The sequence below is a fragment of the Pygocentrus nattereri genome, chromosome 4 (assembly GCF_015220715.1).
Source record: "Pygocentrus nattereri isolate fPygNat1 chromosome 4, fPygNat1.pri, whole genome shotgun sequence".
In the NCBI taxonomy this organism is placed as follows: Eukaryota; Metazoa; Chordata; class Actinopteri; order Characiformes; family Serrasalmidae; genus Pygocentrus; species Pygocentrus nattereri.
The window spans coordinates 35,161,976-35,177,830 of NC_051214.1; the positions used below are offsets into that span (position 1 = coordinate 35,161,976).

Here is a 15,855-nt window from a genome sequence, read left to right on the forward strand (position 1 = left end):
ACTGCAAAGAAAAACTGCAACTCAATCAAAGAAGCTGCTGGTGTTCTCAGAACATTATACTTTCCACCCTGAAGTCCAGACCTCAACATCATTGAATATGTTTGGTATTACTTGGATTGTAAGAAGCAGAAAACACAACCAACTTCAAAGACTGAACTTTGCAGGTGGAAAAATCATCATCATCATCATCATCTTCTTCTAGGTCACAGGGGGTGCTGGAGCCTATCCCAGCTGTCATTGGACAAAAGGCAGGATACACCCTGGACAGGTCACCAGTCCATCACAGGGCAAACATACATACACAATCACACACACCTAGGGACAATGTAGCATGTCCAATTGGCTGGACTGCAGGAGGAAACCCACACAGATATGGGGAGAACATGCAAACTCCACACTCCATCCAGCCGGGGAATCGAACCCAGGCCCTCCTTGCTGTGAGGCGACAGCGCTACCCACCATGCCACTGTGCCACCCTTGTGTAAAAATATCTTTAATAATTTATTTTAAAAAAGCAAGACGGAAAGTAAATCTCCCAAAAAGAATTGAAGCTGTAACAAAGGCAAAGTATAGATAATCCTAAAACGTTTACTCATTTTTTGAGGCCTTGATGCAATTTTATACTAAACATGTTTTTGTGCTTTTCTTCTTGATGTTGAAAAATGTATAACTTACCTCTAAAGGCAATTTTAACTGGAAATAACATAGAAGCACATTCAATTGAAATAAATGAGGGCAGGCCTCTGACTTTGTGTCCAAACCTTTTAGGAACCTTTTTTTAAGAGTGCATCAACACTTTACACTGGGTTTCATCATTACCTTTTCATCCAGTTCTATTTCACCTCCACTCCATGTGCCTGCAATTGTCTGTGGGATGAAGCACAATCCTAACTTTTCATATCTGTGTGATGAACTACACTCTTGCCATCTCTTTAATGAAGCGCCTTAAGATTCAATCTGACTTAATCTCACTCCCCCTCCATGCGCAATCATGAAATCTTGATTAAACAGTAAAAGAAAATCCTCTCACATTTAATCTAAGTAGATCTAGATAACACCATCATCGCTTCCCCACCAGCCAAAGGTCTGTCATTAGGCAAATTTTGCTGCTCTGCTACAAAACAGATGTAATGGCACTCTTAGCAGACAGGCTAGCACAGATGTCTGAGCTGGCACCCGTGGGCCAGTGCCTCTGATGAGCTACTGCTCATTATGAGCGGAGGGGCGAGGGCCAGTTGATATATTATTCAGCAAAGAGTTTATCCATCCACCCGGCTGAAATGGCACCACATGAGAGAGAGTTCCTCCACTCCTCTGCATAGGGAAAGGGAAGGCCCTGTTTAGTTTTAGGTGAGCTAAAGAGGTGACAGGAGAAAAAGAAGTCATAATTCATCACCGGCACCGGAGAGACAAAATGTTTCTTATAGATAATGGTGTATTTTTACAAGTAGATTTATGCTAGAATTGACAAATGAGCAAGTGCTTCCTTTATCTGTACTCTTAGAACTCTGTTTGTCCCTGTTTCCATCTCACACAATGCATGTGTAAGCATTCTTTATCTCCACTTTGGTGCGTTCATAAGCAATGAAATGTTTTTTACGCTTTGCTGTGGATTGGCCATGAAGAAATGTTTATCTCTTCTCAGTGCAAACCAAATGTGATCAAATTTCCTCAACTTGACACCCTAATTATTAAAGTTGTTGATGTATTCAGTTCTGTCTGTTACTCAATCCTGATAAGTAGCTATTTATGCATATTAGTATGAAAAATGCTCAGTGGATTTTGAGCACAAACGATTTGAAAAGCTCTTCATATTTGTGCCAATCGTCTGTGGGCCTTTGACAGACATCTGGCATGCTGTATGGATTTGGGTTGAGTGACGGTGCAGGCCGTTCAGAGGGGCATTATGGTCCATTAGCATTCGGTGACATTTTCCCATGTGCCCAGGAAACAGGAGCATGTAAACAAAGTGGCATCGCAAAGCACGGCAAGGAGAGAGGAGAACATAATGTAATGTAAAATGACATTGTACACTGGACAGGCTACTCGGAGTGCATTTTAATGGAGATCGGGGGGTCAATCTCAGTTCTGCTGCAACAAGAATTGAGAGAGATAAGAGAGAAGGGAGCAAAAAGGTGACTGCCAAAGTATAGAATTTTAAAGTTCACATCCAGAGAGGGGTTATCACCACTAACTGTGCATTGCCTATGAAGTTAACCTATCCAGAGACTTGTGCCAAAGGCAAAACGATTCTATAAGCCTGGATTTCCACTTGGATTCTGATGAGTTCCAGGCTAGCATAAACTTTTAAGAGCTCTCCAAGCAATAGAAAAAAGTGCACAGACATGTAGAAGACCTCAAACACAACATCCGGACATATACTGTATATACGACTGAGAAAAATACACTTCTGTGCTGTCATTTTTTTGATTCCACAGCAGCATTCCAAAATAGAGACATCATGAAAAGAGGACTAGTAGTCTGTCTCTGTTTCCATGGTTACATGCCCAGATATTTTTTTTCTGCAATCATAAAAAGGACGAATAACATTACATGGAAACACAGCAAACGGAAGTTGAATTGCACGATGTTGACCTATTTCTGAAAACCCTTCACCGCCTCTCAATGATGACATTCTGACATTCATTAGCTAAATGATGAAGGCTATGGGAGGGAAGTAACCTTGCGATCTTAAAGCATTAATAAACTTTAAAATCACACCCAGAAATACACGTACAGATGCACACCTACAATGGGCCTCCATATCATAACACCACAACAAAAAAAACAAAAAGCAACACCAAACATCACACCAACAAGATATAGACTGTTCTATATACTGGTGCAGATTCTGTCTACTCCCTCTGCCTCTGCTCCATCTCACTCCACGTCTAGCACCAATGTTGGGCAAAGGTTTTCCTGTTAAGAACAGAAAACCTGTCGATTCTAAGCAGACTCACAACATAAGACAATGGGCAGAGGCTTCAGCAAAAGAGTTGGGCAATTTGGCAAAAATACAACATCACAATTTTACAATGTGAATCATGATATTAGGTTCTTCTGAGGTTTGATGTTGGAAGCTGGAATAAAAACAGTAAATTCAAAACAGGCCTAATTATGCTTTCTTTGTGATGAAACATGCAGTTGGTGAGTGCTTCAGTGACAGGCTTCCTTCTGTTTTCACTGAATCAGATCTAGTGGCTGATATATATATATATATATATATATATATATATATATATATATATATATACACACACACATATATATATATATATATATATATATATACACACACACACACACACATATATATATATATATATATATATATATATATATATATATATATATATATATATATATATATATACACTGATCATGGATAATATTATGACCACCTCCTTGTTTCTACGCTCATTGTCCATTTTATCAGCTCCACTTACTATTTAGGCACACTTTGTAGTTCTACAGTTACAGACTGTAGTCCATCTGATTCTCTGCATACTTTGTTAGCCCCCTTTTACCCTGTTCTTGATTGGTCAGGACCCCCATGCACAAAGCAGGTACTATTTGGGTGGTGGATCATTCTCAGCACTGCAGTAAGACTGATGTGGTGGTGGTGTGTAAGTGTGTGTTGTGCTGGTATGATTGGATCAGACACAGCAGTGCTGCTGGAATAAACAATGTGAATAAACAATAGTAATGAAGATGAGAAGCATTTCTGCTCATACAAAAATATTGTCATATTCCTCATCTCTTTTCAGCCCCTCTGACTTCTAATGTAAGTCAGTTTTCTTTTCTGAATACAGGAAAAGGCATCAACATTATTGCCAATGTTAATAGACCATATGCTACAGTTGTGACATAGAGACAGAGATTAAGCAGAAATGTGCTGGAGAATGCTGGTTAGCTTATATAATATTCAATTGTCCTGTACATTTGTACATTTTTGGAGGCTACAACCTGGAAATTAAATGTAAACATGTAGTAAGGAAAATGCAACTATCTTTCAAAAATGCCTCTCATCTTCATTACTATTGTTCATTCACATGCAGCTTGGTTGAGCGTCAGAATAAAATAACAATCTCACAAGTTCCACAATAAAACAGTAAATGCAACACCCTAAAGAAACCCCTGGATGCTTAAGTGTTTCTCCAGTGAGACCAGATGTTTGCCATAACCATTAGCACTTCAGTGTCTCACCAGGCTGGGTCTATATAACACCAGCAACACCCAATATATGGGCTCTTTCTCACCTTCACAAACATGGTGCATGTCACTGAAAAGAGGGAGCTACAGAACAAACATCAGCAAGCCACAGGGACCTGCAGTTCGTGACCACAAAGAGGATAAAATGACTTTGGAGCAAAAGAGGCACCTTTAAAAGAACAAAGTCTAGATTACAGTAGCTTGTTTACTAACCTGAACATAATTAGACTGCTATTCACAAAGTTGCACAGAATTAAAGGCCTGATCTCACATCCTTCCATGTTTATGGTAGTCATACATAACAAAAATGATTCTATATCAGCATTCCTACTTCAGAGGTGGTTTGTGAATACACAGCAGACCTCTACCAGTTACCTGTAAATGTGTGTATATAGTAGTGTTGAATGAAGTTGAAACTACACTAAGTAAGATTTAGGAATTTGGAGACTTCTCTGGTGGAAATGTGTACATTATATTCTTCAGCACAACACGTAGCCAATGTAATGTAACGTTGGTTGTGCTTCAGACCCCTTCCCCAAGCGGCTGAATCTGATGATTGCGAGCACGTTGAAAGAGTGTGCAAAGAGAACTCAGATAAAACTTGGTGAAGGACACGTCTTCTGAGGATGTAAGTGAACAACCTACTGTTGTCATCATATCTTCATCAGCATAATCAGACATAAACATCAAGCTGGACCTTTGCTTTGACTGTGCGTGTGACATTAATACATGTTTTGTAGCTACAATTATGCTGTCAAAGAACACCCCAGAAAAATTTGCAAGGGTATTTTTCTAAATTTCCATGTTTAGTCTTAGACGTTGTTTACATGCTTTGTTTCTCATGATCCAAGTAGCTTCAAACACTTTACATGATGATGAGGTTTGAACTCTGGTGTGGCCATTTTGTTACTCTGAGAACACACACACACACATACACACACACACACACACACACACACACACACACACACACACACATTTTCTAAGCCGCTTCTCCCTCAGGGTCGCAGGAGGGTGGGGTGGGGTGCTGGACTCTGAGAACACCAACAGCTTTTTTTTTTATTTGCAATTTGACTTTTTTTTAAATACAATTTCATTTCCCAGTAATAGCTCCTTGACAGCTACACATCCTTTTAGACGCATAAAGAAGGATGGACAGAAATACCTGTTTTTCAGATCTGAAGCATCAGTGGAGCTTGATTTATTCTCTCAATGATGAAAGTACTGATAGTCTTACCTTTGACTTTACTTTTACTAATGCAAAAGGATCATCTTTTATCTGAATAAACAGAATAAATGTACTTATGACTTATTGGTCATATTACTTGTACTAAATGGCTGTTTTGACTGAAAATGAAATAAATAAAGGGTGAAGTGACAAACTGAAGTGTGCAGTTGAAAAGTACACAGATTTGACATTTAATGTGAAAAAGAATTTACCAAGCATTGGTGTAAAATACCAGTTTTTTTTATTATTTTATCATTAGTTGCGGATGGCACAAAAATTTGTGGTAAATCCAAAGAAATACAGTGAAAAGAAGCCTAAACAGAGCACAAATCAGAGTACAATGATGGGGTGTCAGTACAGGAGGTTGGTTCAGAGTCAATACACTAACCCAAGAATTATTCATTAAGTGTTGTATGTATGAAGGCAACGAAGGACTTTGTTACGCTATCAGTATTAATAGCCGTTGATTAGCATCATTCACTTTAAGGTAAGCTATAGAACTTACATAACAGCAGTTAAAAAGCCCTTCACTTAATGACAGACGTTATGAGCAACTGAAACACATCCTGAGTGAATGTAGTTGATAAATAGCACAAGTAATGACTTTGACCCAATGTTCCCAATGTCAGTGTTAGACATAGTATTCCTGCATTATGCAGTTTACTCTTCTCCGTTACTCTGTATAAGAAGGGTTTCATGTTCAGTTGAGGAGTTGAGAGAGCAGAGACAAAGGAAGAGACTGAACTGTTGAGAAGGAAAGAGAAAATGTGTTACTTTATCTAAGCTAAAATACAAATCTGTGAAAATGACCTCAGTAGGTAGCATATTTTGCCCATCATATATATTTTAGTGCTATCTGAATATCTAAAATTTCAATTTGAAATTAGTTCTTTGAAAGCTTTTTAACTTTGATGTCATGCAGCTGATGTAGTTGCCATAGTCATAAACATCAATTGCAAGGTGGGCAAATAAACATCAAAGTCTGTTTAATGGGTTTGTGCATGTAGCATTGAGGTAACAGGTTTTTGGCCTTATACCAGAGACTTGGCTTAAAAATGAGATTTGAGTTCCAGCTAAATTTCTGTGAAGGGTAGCTGATAAATATCTTGGCAAACCTTTCCTCCATATGCTCTGCTTTTAACACCTGATGAGATTTAAAGTGTCCCCAGCAGTTTTCTTTCCCCATCATGAATTTCGAGTGGCACTCTTACTTAATTACATGAGATCATACAATTTACATTAAAATTACACATATATACACAATGCAGAATACCAAATACCTATCAGACATGAATTCATCACTAATCATTTGTATGGGAATCAGTAAAACTGAGATCTTTCTACTCTGAAAAATTGGCAAAATAAAAACAGAATACTGAGAAATATCAGTGTTAATAGCAGTATGGAATGTGGGACGTGAGGGATCAAAATGGTTCTTGGATTAACAAACCATCTTTCTGTCATGCAGTCCAAAATATAAAAAAAATGATGCAGTTTTATCTTCAGAAAGTAGGTTAACATGTTTGCCTTATATTTCTTCATTTTATTAAACATATAAGTTAAATGTTCTGATTGGTGACCACCTCATATTGTCCTTTGGTGACGAGCCATCATGTGACACATATGGCAAGCCATAAGATTTCTATTTTAAGACTGTAATTGTGTCAGTGTATTTTAGCACTGCATTTTCTTATGTGATGCTTACAAATGCTTTTAGCCATGGCAGGGAGTACACATGAGTTTAAAAATGAGTTTGGCATTTCCTGTAATGACTGTGGATCATTGTGCTCTGGTTTGTTCAGATCTTCTAAATGTATTTGTATCTGTTTCCTAACATACCTATTGTACACTGCATATACCAGGACATATATGTGACTCACTCTTAACAAAACCAAGGCTGTGGAAACAACAGTTTCTAGTTTATTTCTCTGTTAAAATTCTTCTTCAGTTAGGATGTGAATATGAGCTTAGAATTTGCCTCTTCAAATAAACTTGTACATAAGCTCCTCAGACAAAATAATTAGTCACCTTGTGTGTTTGGAGTGGTAGTAACTTCAGACTCCTGCAGATGGCGTTGCACGAGAATGATTGGGCTGGAAATACTTGCAGAGTGTGAATCACTTTGCTTCCAGGCAAGAATTGTTTCTAAAAGTCAACAAATGTCCTTCACAACCAATTTCTGAAAGTTTTGCCTTTTACTCATCATCTTAGGATGATTAGCAGGGCTGCTAATGTTGACTGATTGGCATGGTGAACACTAAGGAGCATTCACACATCTGGACTGTCCTGCAAAATCCTTAGATTTGAATCCTCTTGTAAATCTGTGAAGCTACCTGGAACAATGAGTAAGATGCCAGGCATCCACCAAGTCTGGCCGACCTGGACAACTCTTTGATGCAAGAGTTGATGCAAGAACATTGATGTCACCAACATGCAGGCTTATGAACTTGTCCAGTCCATGCCAGATTGAATCACAGCTGTGCTGGTGAGCTTATGTGCACTGTAAAAAATGTTTTCTTAATGATAGTAAAAATTTATCAAATTTGAATTCCGTACATACTGCCTTTTACTATAATTCAGTGGTTTAAATTGTTCACCTAGTTGTTCCCACATAGTATTTTATCAAAATAATAACAGTAACAACATTCTTCTGACAACATGCTTTTAGCCTTTTTGTAAATAAGGGGTGTTGACTAGTTTGAACAACTTGACAGTGAAAATACCTTTTACTTTGTTAAAAAATACTTGTTTTTAAACAGTGTAAATACAATATGTCTCAACATGTGGCTGATAGCATTATTACCAGTGAAGCTTTCACAGATTCATGGCTGCAAAGCCACACAAACAGTAAGCATGAAGTTGCTGTTTCAGTAATGGAAGCAAAAGTCAAATATATTATGAGTGTCAGATCAAGTTATGCATTACTAAGGCCAATTTTCAGTCCCCATTTACGATACACTTGGCTTTTAAGAAGTAAGTCACATATATGAATTTATACTGCATTTTAATCCCTTAATCTTGTGCTTCCTGTATTCATACATAAACATTTCATATAAACCTTGATTAACAGAGCTTCTTTACATACACAAGTTATACATTTACCAAACCGACTTATTCAATATGGTTCTGGCCATTTTGATATTTTAGCAATGCAAGGGAGACGACAAGAATTAAAGAAAGTTAAAAGTCATAACAGCTTCAACAGAAAAAAAAAACAAGACACAGCTGCTCAAAACATTTTTTCATAACCAACAATATACGCAAATGTTCTTCTCCTTTTCTTTGTTTTTTACAATATGTTTTAAAAACCAGCTGGTTATGGATACTCTCAGGTAGATTTTTCCACAGTTTATTTTCACAGTTTGTGTAAAATCAGAGAAACATTCTCGCTAGAGTAATAAAATATTATTATAATAATTAATATCTGTTTTCTTTCAGAATGTACATTGTTCAGTATATAAATGGCAGAGGCATGGGTAGGGGACAGTAGGCCATATTTGATGCAGGCTTCGTCACCTGCCAGTTAACTCCTTGGTGGTGTACTACTGTGTTTATTATTCTAAGGTCCACTTGAGGAGACTCCATCTAAAGCAATGACCAGGGCAGGCCACTGTGTCTCGGTGTGGCACTCTAGCCATCGTCCAGAGACCTGCTTAGATCTCAGTACAGCACAACGGCTATGTTACAGTGTGACAGTGGCCATGGAGAACAGCCGTCTTTGCTCTCATGTTAGAGGCCATGGCTACCTACATGATGAAGGACCCTCCCAAAGACCCACCTCTGCGCGTCGCGGGTAGGCTGTTGTGCTGACTTTTGGGGCCATCTTTGATCTCCACTTGAAATGGTTGTGCCATTCAAATCAGCACTTGAAGGAGCAAAATAATCGTGTACAAAATAGCCCATCGGTGACATTAGAAACATTGACATTGGTGTTAATGGCCAGGCTCACGATTCTGTTAATAATCTGAAGGCACTTTGTATTTCATGGCAGAAAGTGGCACCGATTATGTCACGTTTCTGGCAGTGGAGAATAGAGGAGGAGAAGAAGTGCTGATCCTTCCTCTTCATCCTAATCTTCACAACCCCTCTCCATCTCTCCAAACTCCACGGCCTCCTGCCTCAGGCCTCTGCATGTCAGTCTTCACCTCCTCTCCTCTCTCTCCTACTCCACCATTCGCTTCCAGTAACCTCTGACCGGGTCTCCTACCCCTGGCCTGCCCCTAGGGGACGTGAGCACAGTGTTGTGAAATCAAAACAGGCAGCTACTCAGGGTGGGATATTAAGCAGATATTAGATGTTTGTTTTTGCCACAGTTTATTATTATTTTTTAGTCTGTGTTCTAAAGCACCAAGCCAGAAAAGAAGAGTAAAATCTTGTGGTTAACTGAAGAGTTGGAGGTGAAGAACAAGCTGAATATGTGATGAAGGACAGAAAGGATGACACACTGAAAGGTGTTCATAGTAAAGAGCTAGGGGAGACTGCTATCACCTTTCATTTCCCCACCTTTTTTTTAATGAGCTTTTTACTGCCAGCTGGCAAAGTTGTCCTTGTGCTTTACAAACTGTCCTCAGGTCTGCGTGGGAGCCCTTCCTGATGAGCCTCGCCTCCTGCAACCAGCTTACTCCATTTGTAAAGTGCTCTCGTCGTTGAGTCCCTGAGAGCATCTTAATGGAACAGAGTTTGCAGATTGTTTTCAATAGATACATTTTGCGAATCCTTATTACTTTTTTCTGTTGTTTTTTCCTCTTTTTTCATGGTTTTTTTATTTTTTTATTTCTGATAATCCGTGTTGAGCCACTGCTGTGTCCCTCTCAGCAATCTGAATGTTTGAATCTTTGGTGATTATATATTGAGGATACAGGGACACAGACTCGGATGCTGTTGCCAGTCTCCACCCAACCAGGTGGTCACCTCTGACCTCGAAACAATGTGAAAGCCAGGGCGGTGCATAACGGCCATATATGTGTCGCTCTGTATGGAGCCTTGGATCTGATGTCTGGTGACAAGAGATAAATAGAGAGAGACAGAAAAGTAAAAAAGGTTAAATTTTGAGATCACTGAACATTCTAATAGTAAGTTAATGGAACAATGGTCTGTTACATTATTTCAACCTGTTGAAATGAAATCTAAATACTGAACAAAAGTCTATCATTTTTTTAAATGTCTGTTTGCATTGCATGCATTGCAGAGAAATGTAAAGACTGACTTCTTTACAGTGGTGGTGATTGGAAGCAGGGATGGCAATGTCTACAACACACACAGTCATTTTATTTACTATTCAAAACCACCAGTGAATTTACACATCTTCTGAGGTTTTATATTTAATGTTGAAAATAATAAGAGTGGTAAATGTTGCCTTATAGCACTGTCTATATACCTCTCCACTATAAGTGGCTTTAAAAATACATTTAAGGCCAAAACTTTCTCAAAAGTATCATAAACCAATATATTAGACGTGAGACAACATATTCATAACCATTTCATGTAAAACCTTTCTGTGAGGGAGCTTACAAGAATAAAATGCTTCAGATTCAATTTTGTGAACAATTTTGACTTAACTTTCACATCAAACCAATCTGAATTACTTTCTGAATTACATCTTGTGGGAACAACAATAAACTTTTAGGAATTTTTGAAAGTTGGTGAAGTTCTCCTTTGAGGCAGCCAGGTTAAATTAGTTTCTAAGTTACATCATCAAATCACTTTAACAGAAGCCAGAAGTATAAACTTCAATGAAATATAAATCTTCATTGAACATTTACTGTACTACTTAAAATTTGCGAACTACTGCCACTTCCTGTGCAATGATTTAGTGTGTTTGATTCATCGTGAGAACACATTTAAGACACATTAATCAAATAAAAGGACTTTGCAGCACACCGCAGCGAGAACAGAAAGATTGTTCAGGCTGATACAGGAACAAGCCTGGTATTGCTGAGAAAAGCAATAGCAACCCATTTAGCCACCCCATTTGCTCATGGATTTCATCAAAGATCAAGCTGCGAGGAACAAAATCCTTATTTCCCTGTCAATAGCCCTGTCAATTCCAGACCATTACCTGTCTTGACTTCCATTTTCTCTCACTGTTTGTCCCCAAGCACAATTACAGAACTCTAGTGGGCACAGTCGGGGCTGCTAGCACTCACATCACGGGCTGGTTACTATGGCGATGCATATTTAATACATACGATTGGAAGGAGGGTCAGGACACTCCCCCTCCTCCAGTGTGACATCATCAATAGCGATGTCTCCCTCAATCCCTGGGCCTCGGATGCCTTCAAAGATCACCTATGTAAAGGCAAACAAAAATAAGAAGGAGCAAAGGTACATTTCAGAGCTTAAGCTGTAATGTAAGATTCAACAATATAGACCTGAAGAATTTGCTTAGGTGCACTTAAAGGGTAATGGAAGGCCCTTTATGATAAGCCTGCAAAATCATAAAGATCTTGATTTAGCACTTATTTCAGAAATATGTAATAAATCCTAAAATGCAGTTTTTAATAAAACGGATCAAAATGTTCTAATGTGTCCTCAGACAGACTCAGTCTAGCAATAAACAAGACAATGAGATAATGAGAAGGACAATTAGATCAGAATCATAAAGGAAAAGAATAATTCAACTACTGATCTCTTGTATTAAATAAATTTAATGCAGTACAATTTGCCATCTGTCTTTGCACCCTCTTTTCACAGTAAATATTCTTATATGTCTGCTTTGTGAATAAGCAAATAAGCACATAGACACTATACAAGTATTGGAGCTAGTGTTTAGTTATATATCATTCATTATTCAGCTGGTGTCACTGCATGAGACTGAATTACAGTTTGATAGATAAAGGATATTATATCCACAAAATGTTCTATTCCATTAATTTTTTTTCTGTTAAAATGCTCTTTCAGGTTTGTGAGATATTCCTTTATTGTACAATGCTCAGAAAGCATCGAAACGTATACATACTTAGTCATCACTAACTACTGTGATATATATTGTGATATTAAACTTGATCAATACCTCCCAGCTCTAACAGGAAACTGACAGTCCAGTTATAGTGAACATAAGTCGTCTTTGGCTCATTTTAAGCATGACACAGCATGCCGCTGATGTGCCAGTGCGCTCACCTGGAAGGAGGAAGTGGGGTGGATGCTGATTTTGGCCTGTCTCCACCGTTCCCCCTGGTTACCAGTGAGTGACCAGACTGGACTGGCATCTGAAGTAGCTTGGCCTTTCTGCTTCATGAACGCATTCAAAGTGCCTGCAAAGACATTCGGTCAATCCCTCAGAACTAAGCCACCTCCACCAAATCAGATTTATAACCCACTTTTAGAGCTGTCAAAAATATCCACATTAAAAATTGACAGTGGCAATTAGTGGATTTAATTGACATTATCAATACTTTATGTGGATCTTTGTGAAACATGGGTTATAATGGGTTATAAAGATGGGTTATAAATATGATTTATAATGCATCTTTCAATTCCAACATTCATCAAATATTCCTCAAAGTGAATTAAGTTATTATGTGCTATTGAAGAAGCCTGACACCTGCTAGTCATAAAGTCTACTTGTTCAAGTATTTCAAAAGCACAGCAATAACCTACCTGAACTGAACTATATGGTGTCCTCAAAAGGTAAGGCAGTCTGAATAAACAAAGATGCTATGATCTGTATATCCCTGCTTGGGTGGTATAGAGATAAACAGTTCTAGAATAGGATTCCCACTACTGAAGCACTATCCCCTTTATTCCCCCAAAGTCGAATCTATTCTTATTATTTTTTGAGAGAGAGGGGGAGAGAGACAGAAAGTAGAACTTGTGTGTGAGGAGACACCCATAGGGATAAACAGTTTCATTTACAGATAAATACTGTATGCTTTAGGTATGATCTCACTCGGACGTGGCCCATTGTAAGTCACAGAGAAAGCTACTGCCGTGCTCCAGAGGATGAATAGCATTAAGCCTCGCCTCTAATGAAAGTGCTCTGATCCTTTAGCCTCTTAGGGACAGGCATTCAAAAGTGAGTATTTGCTTTGAGTTGGATGACTTAATCCCGTAAACAAACTCAGAGAGAGCCAGAGAACTCCAAAGGCAAACTTTAAAGTGTGCCTCATTAATTAGCTCTGACCTCGTCGTCCCAGGTATCACATTGCAGCCCCCACAATAAAATATAGCTGTGTCGGTCCCCTAGGCTAATCCACGGTAAAGATCCAGTCCTCTGCAAAAAAAGCTGCGGTCTGCTGGTCTGCTCACTTTAAGCCTACCACCGTTGGGACCCCGAGATGCTCTGTGCATGTTTCTGCCGACTTTATGTTTGTGCTGTTTGTGGAAGTCTCTGGATGCTTCTGGTTGAGGCTGTTTATCGTCTACAAATACCACCTCAGTTCAAAAGCTCCCACAAGCTTCTGTGTTTTGGGGCTTACAGATTGGTAAAATTTGATCAGAGAAATGCATGAGGGCTCTGTGCCGTAATCAAGCAGAACTGCATGCAGGCTGGTTTTGGTTTAGAGTGGTTTAAAGGCGAGTGCAAAGCTACATTTCTCATGCTGGGTCATGAGACAAAAATGAAAGAATAGGTTACACCTCAGTGGAGCCATTCCTCATGGTGAATTCTGGAAAAAAAATCTAGCCCGAAGAAGGGAATTCTTCTCTATGTAGGGGGTGGAGTGGCATGAAGAACATTGATAGATTTCCTTTCTGTTCAGCAGGACAAATGTGAGGCGCTGCTTCCTAAATTGGAAATGTCAAGCCTCACGAGCACCCTCACTTCAGTCAGGAGTAGAGTGCATGTACTCATAGGTGTATGTGTGTGTGTGTTTCTTTATGCGTGTGCATTAGACACAGGAATGTTAATTGCTTGAATGTTTAACGAAGCAAGGAAATAATTAATTTATTAAAAATCAAATAATGCCAAAAACTCCATTCCTGAAATATGGGCAGTGATTTAAGTATGCTGTAATTTCACAAGCAGCACTGATGTCACACAGGCGTTGACTTAATTTGCCAGCTAAAGTTTGCATCTGACTCTCGTTTACAGAAACACTTATATGCTAATTTCTTCACATTGCCATCATTACGCTTAATGCTGTAGAATCAGCATGGGTTTGTTTCTTTTCCTGTGTTTGTTTTAACACATAGGCATATATAATACAGCAAACATTTAGAGCTGCTAATTGGCCTTTACAAAAAAGTCACATGAAATTTATATGTGAATAAACACATGATTTTTGCATACTTCACATGTTAAAATATGTTAGCACTTATGAGTAAACATGTTCATGTGAAAGACAACAAAATGTAGACTTTACACGTAAAATATGTGCACAAGTACATATGTTCACTCATGTTTAGTCCCTCTTGGCTGAAACAGAAAGCAGTGTATGAAGGGTTACTGACACCCACACACTGGGAATATCACTACTGGTAAATTTTAACCACATTTTTAAAATTTCTGCATTGAAAATCATTACGATGTAAACAAGGTCATTCAGAGTGGTTTGATGTGAAATGCTTCATTGTAGAGAAGCTTGCTGAGTCAGAATTGTTAACAGTGGTGGTGACGGGAACCAGACATTTGAAGAGTTGAATGGCTTTAAAAGTTCCCTCACAGAAAGTTATTATGTGACATGGTTATGAACACATTGCCTGATATCTGCCACATTGTTTTACAATAGCTTTCAGATCATCTTTTGCCCTAAAAATGATTTTTTAAACCTATTCATAGTGGAGAGGCATGCAGAGCGTTATAAGGCAAGACAGTCCCCAAAGAAAACGTATTTTTCATGTTTGTTCCTAGTTTTCCATGATCAACATTACATATAAAAACTCAGAAGACACGTGCAGATTTACTGGTGAATAAAATGGACAGTAAATAAAATACCTACATTTGTGTTGTATTCATTGCAACCCCTGGTTCCTATCACCCTTAGTAAGAAAATGTCTCTACAATAAACTATTTCACATCAAACCACTCTGAATGACTGTTTACACCAACAGCTCAAATATGCAGAAATGTAAAAATGTTTTAAAGTCTATGTCAATAATTTAAATTGTGAGCTATTGTTTAAGGCTGTATTCACACTAGGTGTTTTATATATAGAAAAGAGCTGCCTTGAGCACTGGTGTGTATGGGGGAGGTGTATAGGCATGACCCCATGTCTCTCTTGTCTCAGAATCATTACTGCCTTTTTTTAAAGGCCTATAAATGCTTCATATGCTGCTGTGTAAAACTTGAAACTATCACTGGAGGGCAGACACAGCTTGGTTGTCTCCACAAATTTACAAAAGAGCTTAAAAACACCAGCCAGATCACATAGTGCTGCTCTTTCGTATTGCCTGAACTTGCCTGGTGTATTCTGTTTGTGTCATCTGACAATGCCAGTGGATCAATCATAAATAACATTAACCTTTCATAATTTCAT

General features: G+C 38.4%; 1 protein-coding gene across 4 annotated transcripts in view; it reads right to left on the reverse strand.

The window, feature by feature from the left end:
• Positions 1-5,676: 5,676 nt before the first annotated feature.
• The window catches only part of LOC108411484 (MAM domain-containing glycosylphosphatidylinositol anchor protein 2-like), a 241,529-nt gene continuing 231,350 nt past the window's right edge, over positions 5,677-15,855 (reverse strand). For all 4 annotated transcript variants that reach the window (XM_017683068.2, XM_017683076.2, XM_037537992.1 and 1 more), the window contains exons 15-17: positions 12,560-12,693; positions 11,629-11,728; positions 5,677-10,436 (exon numbers count right to left, since the gene is read on the reverse strand). In XM_017683068.2, coding sequence (XP_017538557.1) covers positions 10,348-10,436; positions 11,629-11,728; positions 12,560-12,693 — 323 coding nt within the window. In that variant the 3' untranslated portion in view covers positions 5,677-10,347. The remainder of the gene's footprint in view (positions 10,437-11,628; positions 11,729-12,559; positions 12,694-15,855) is intronic.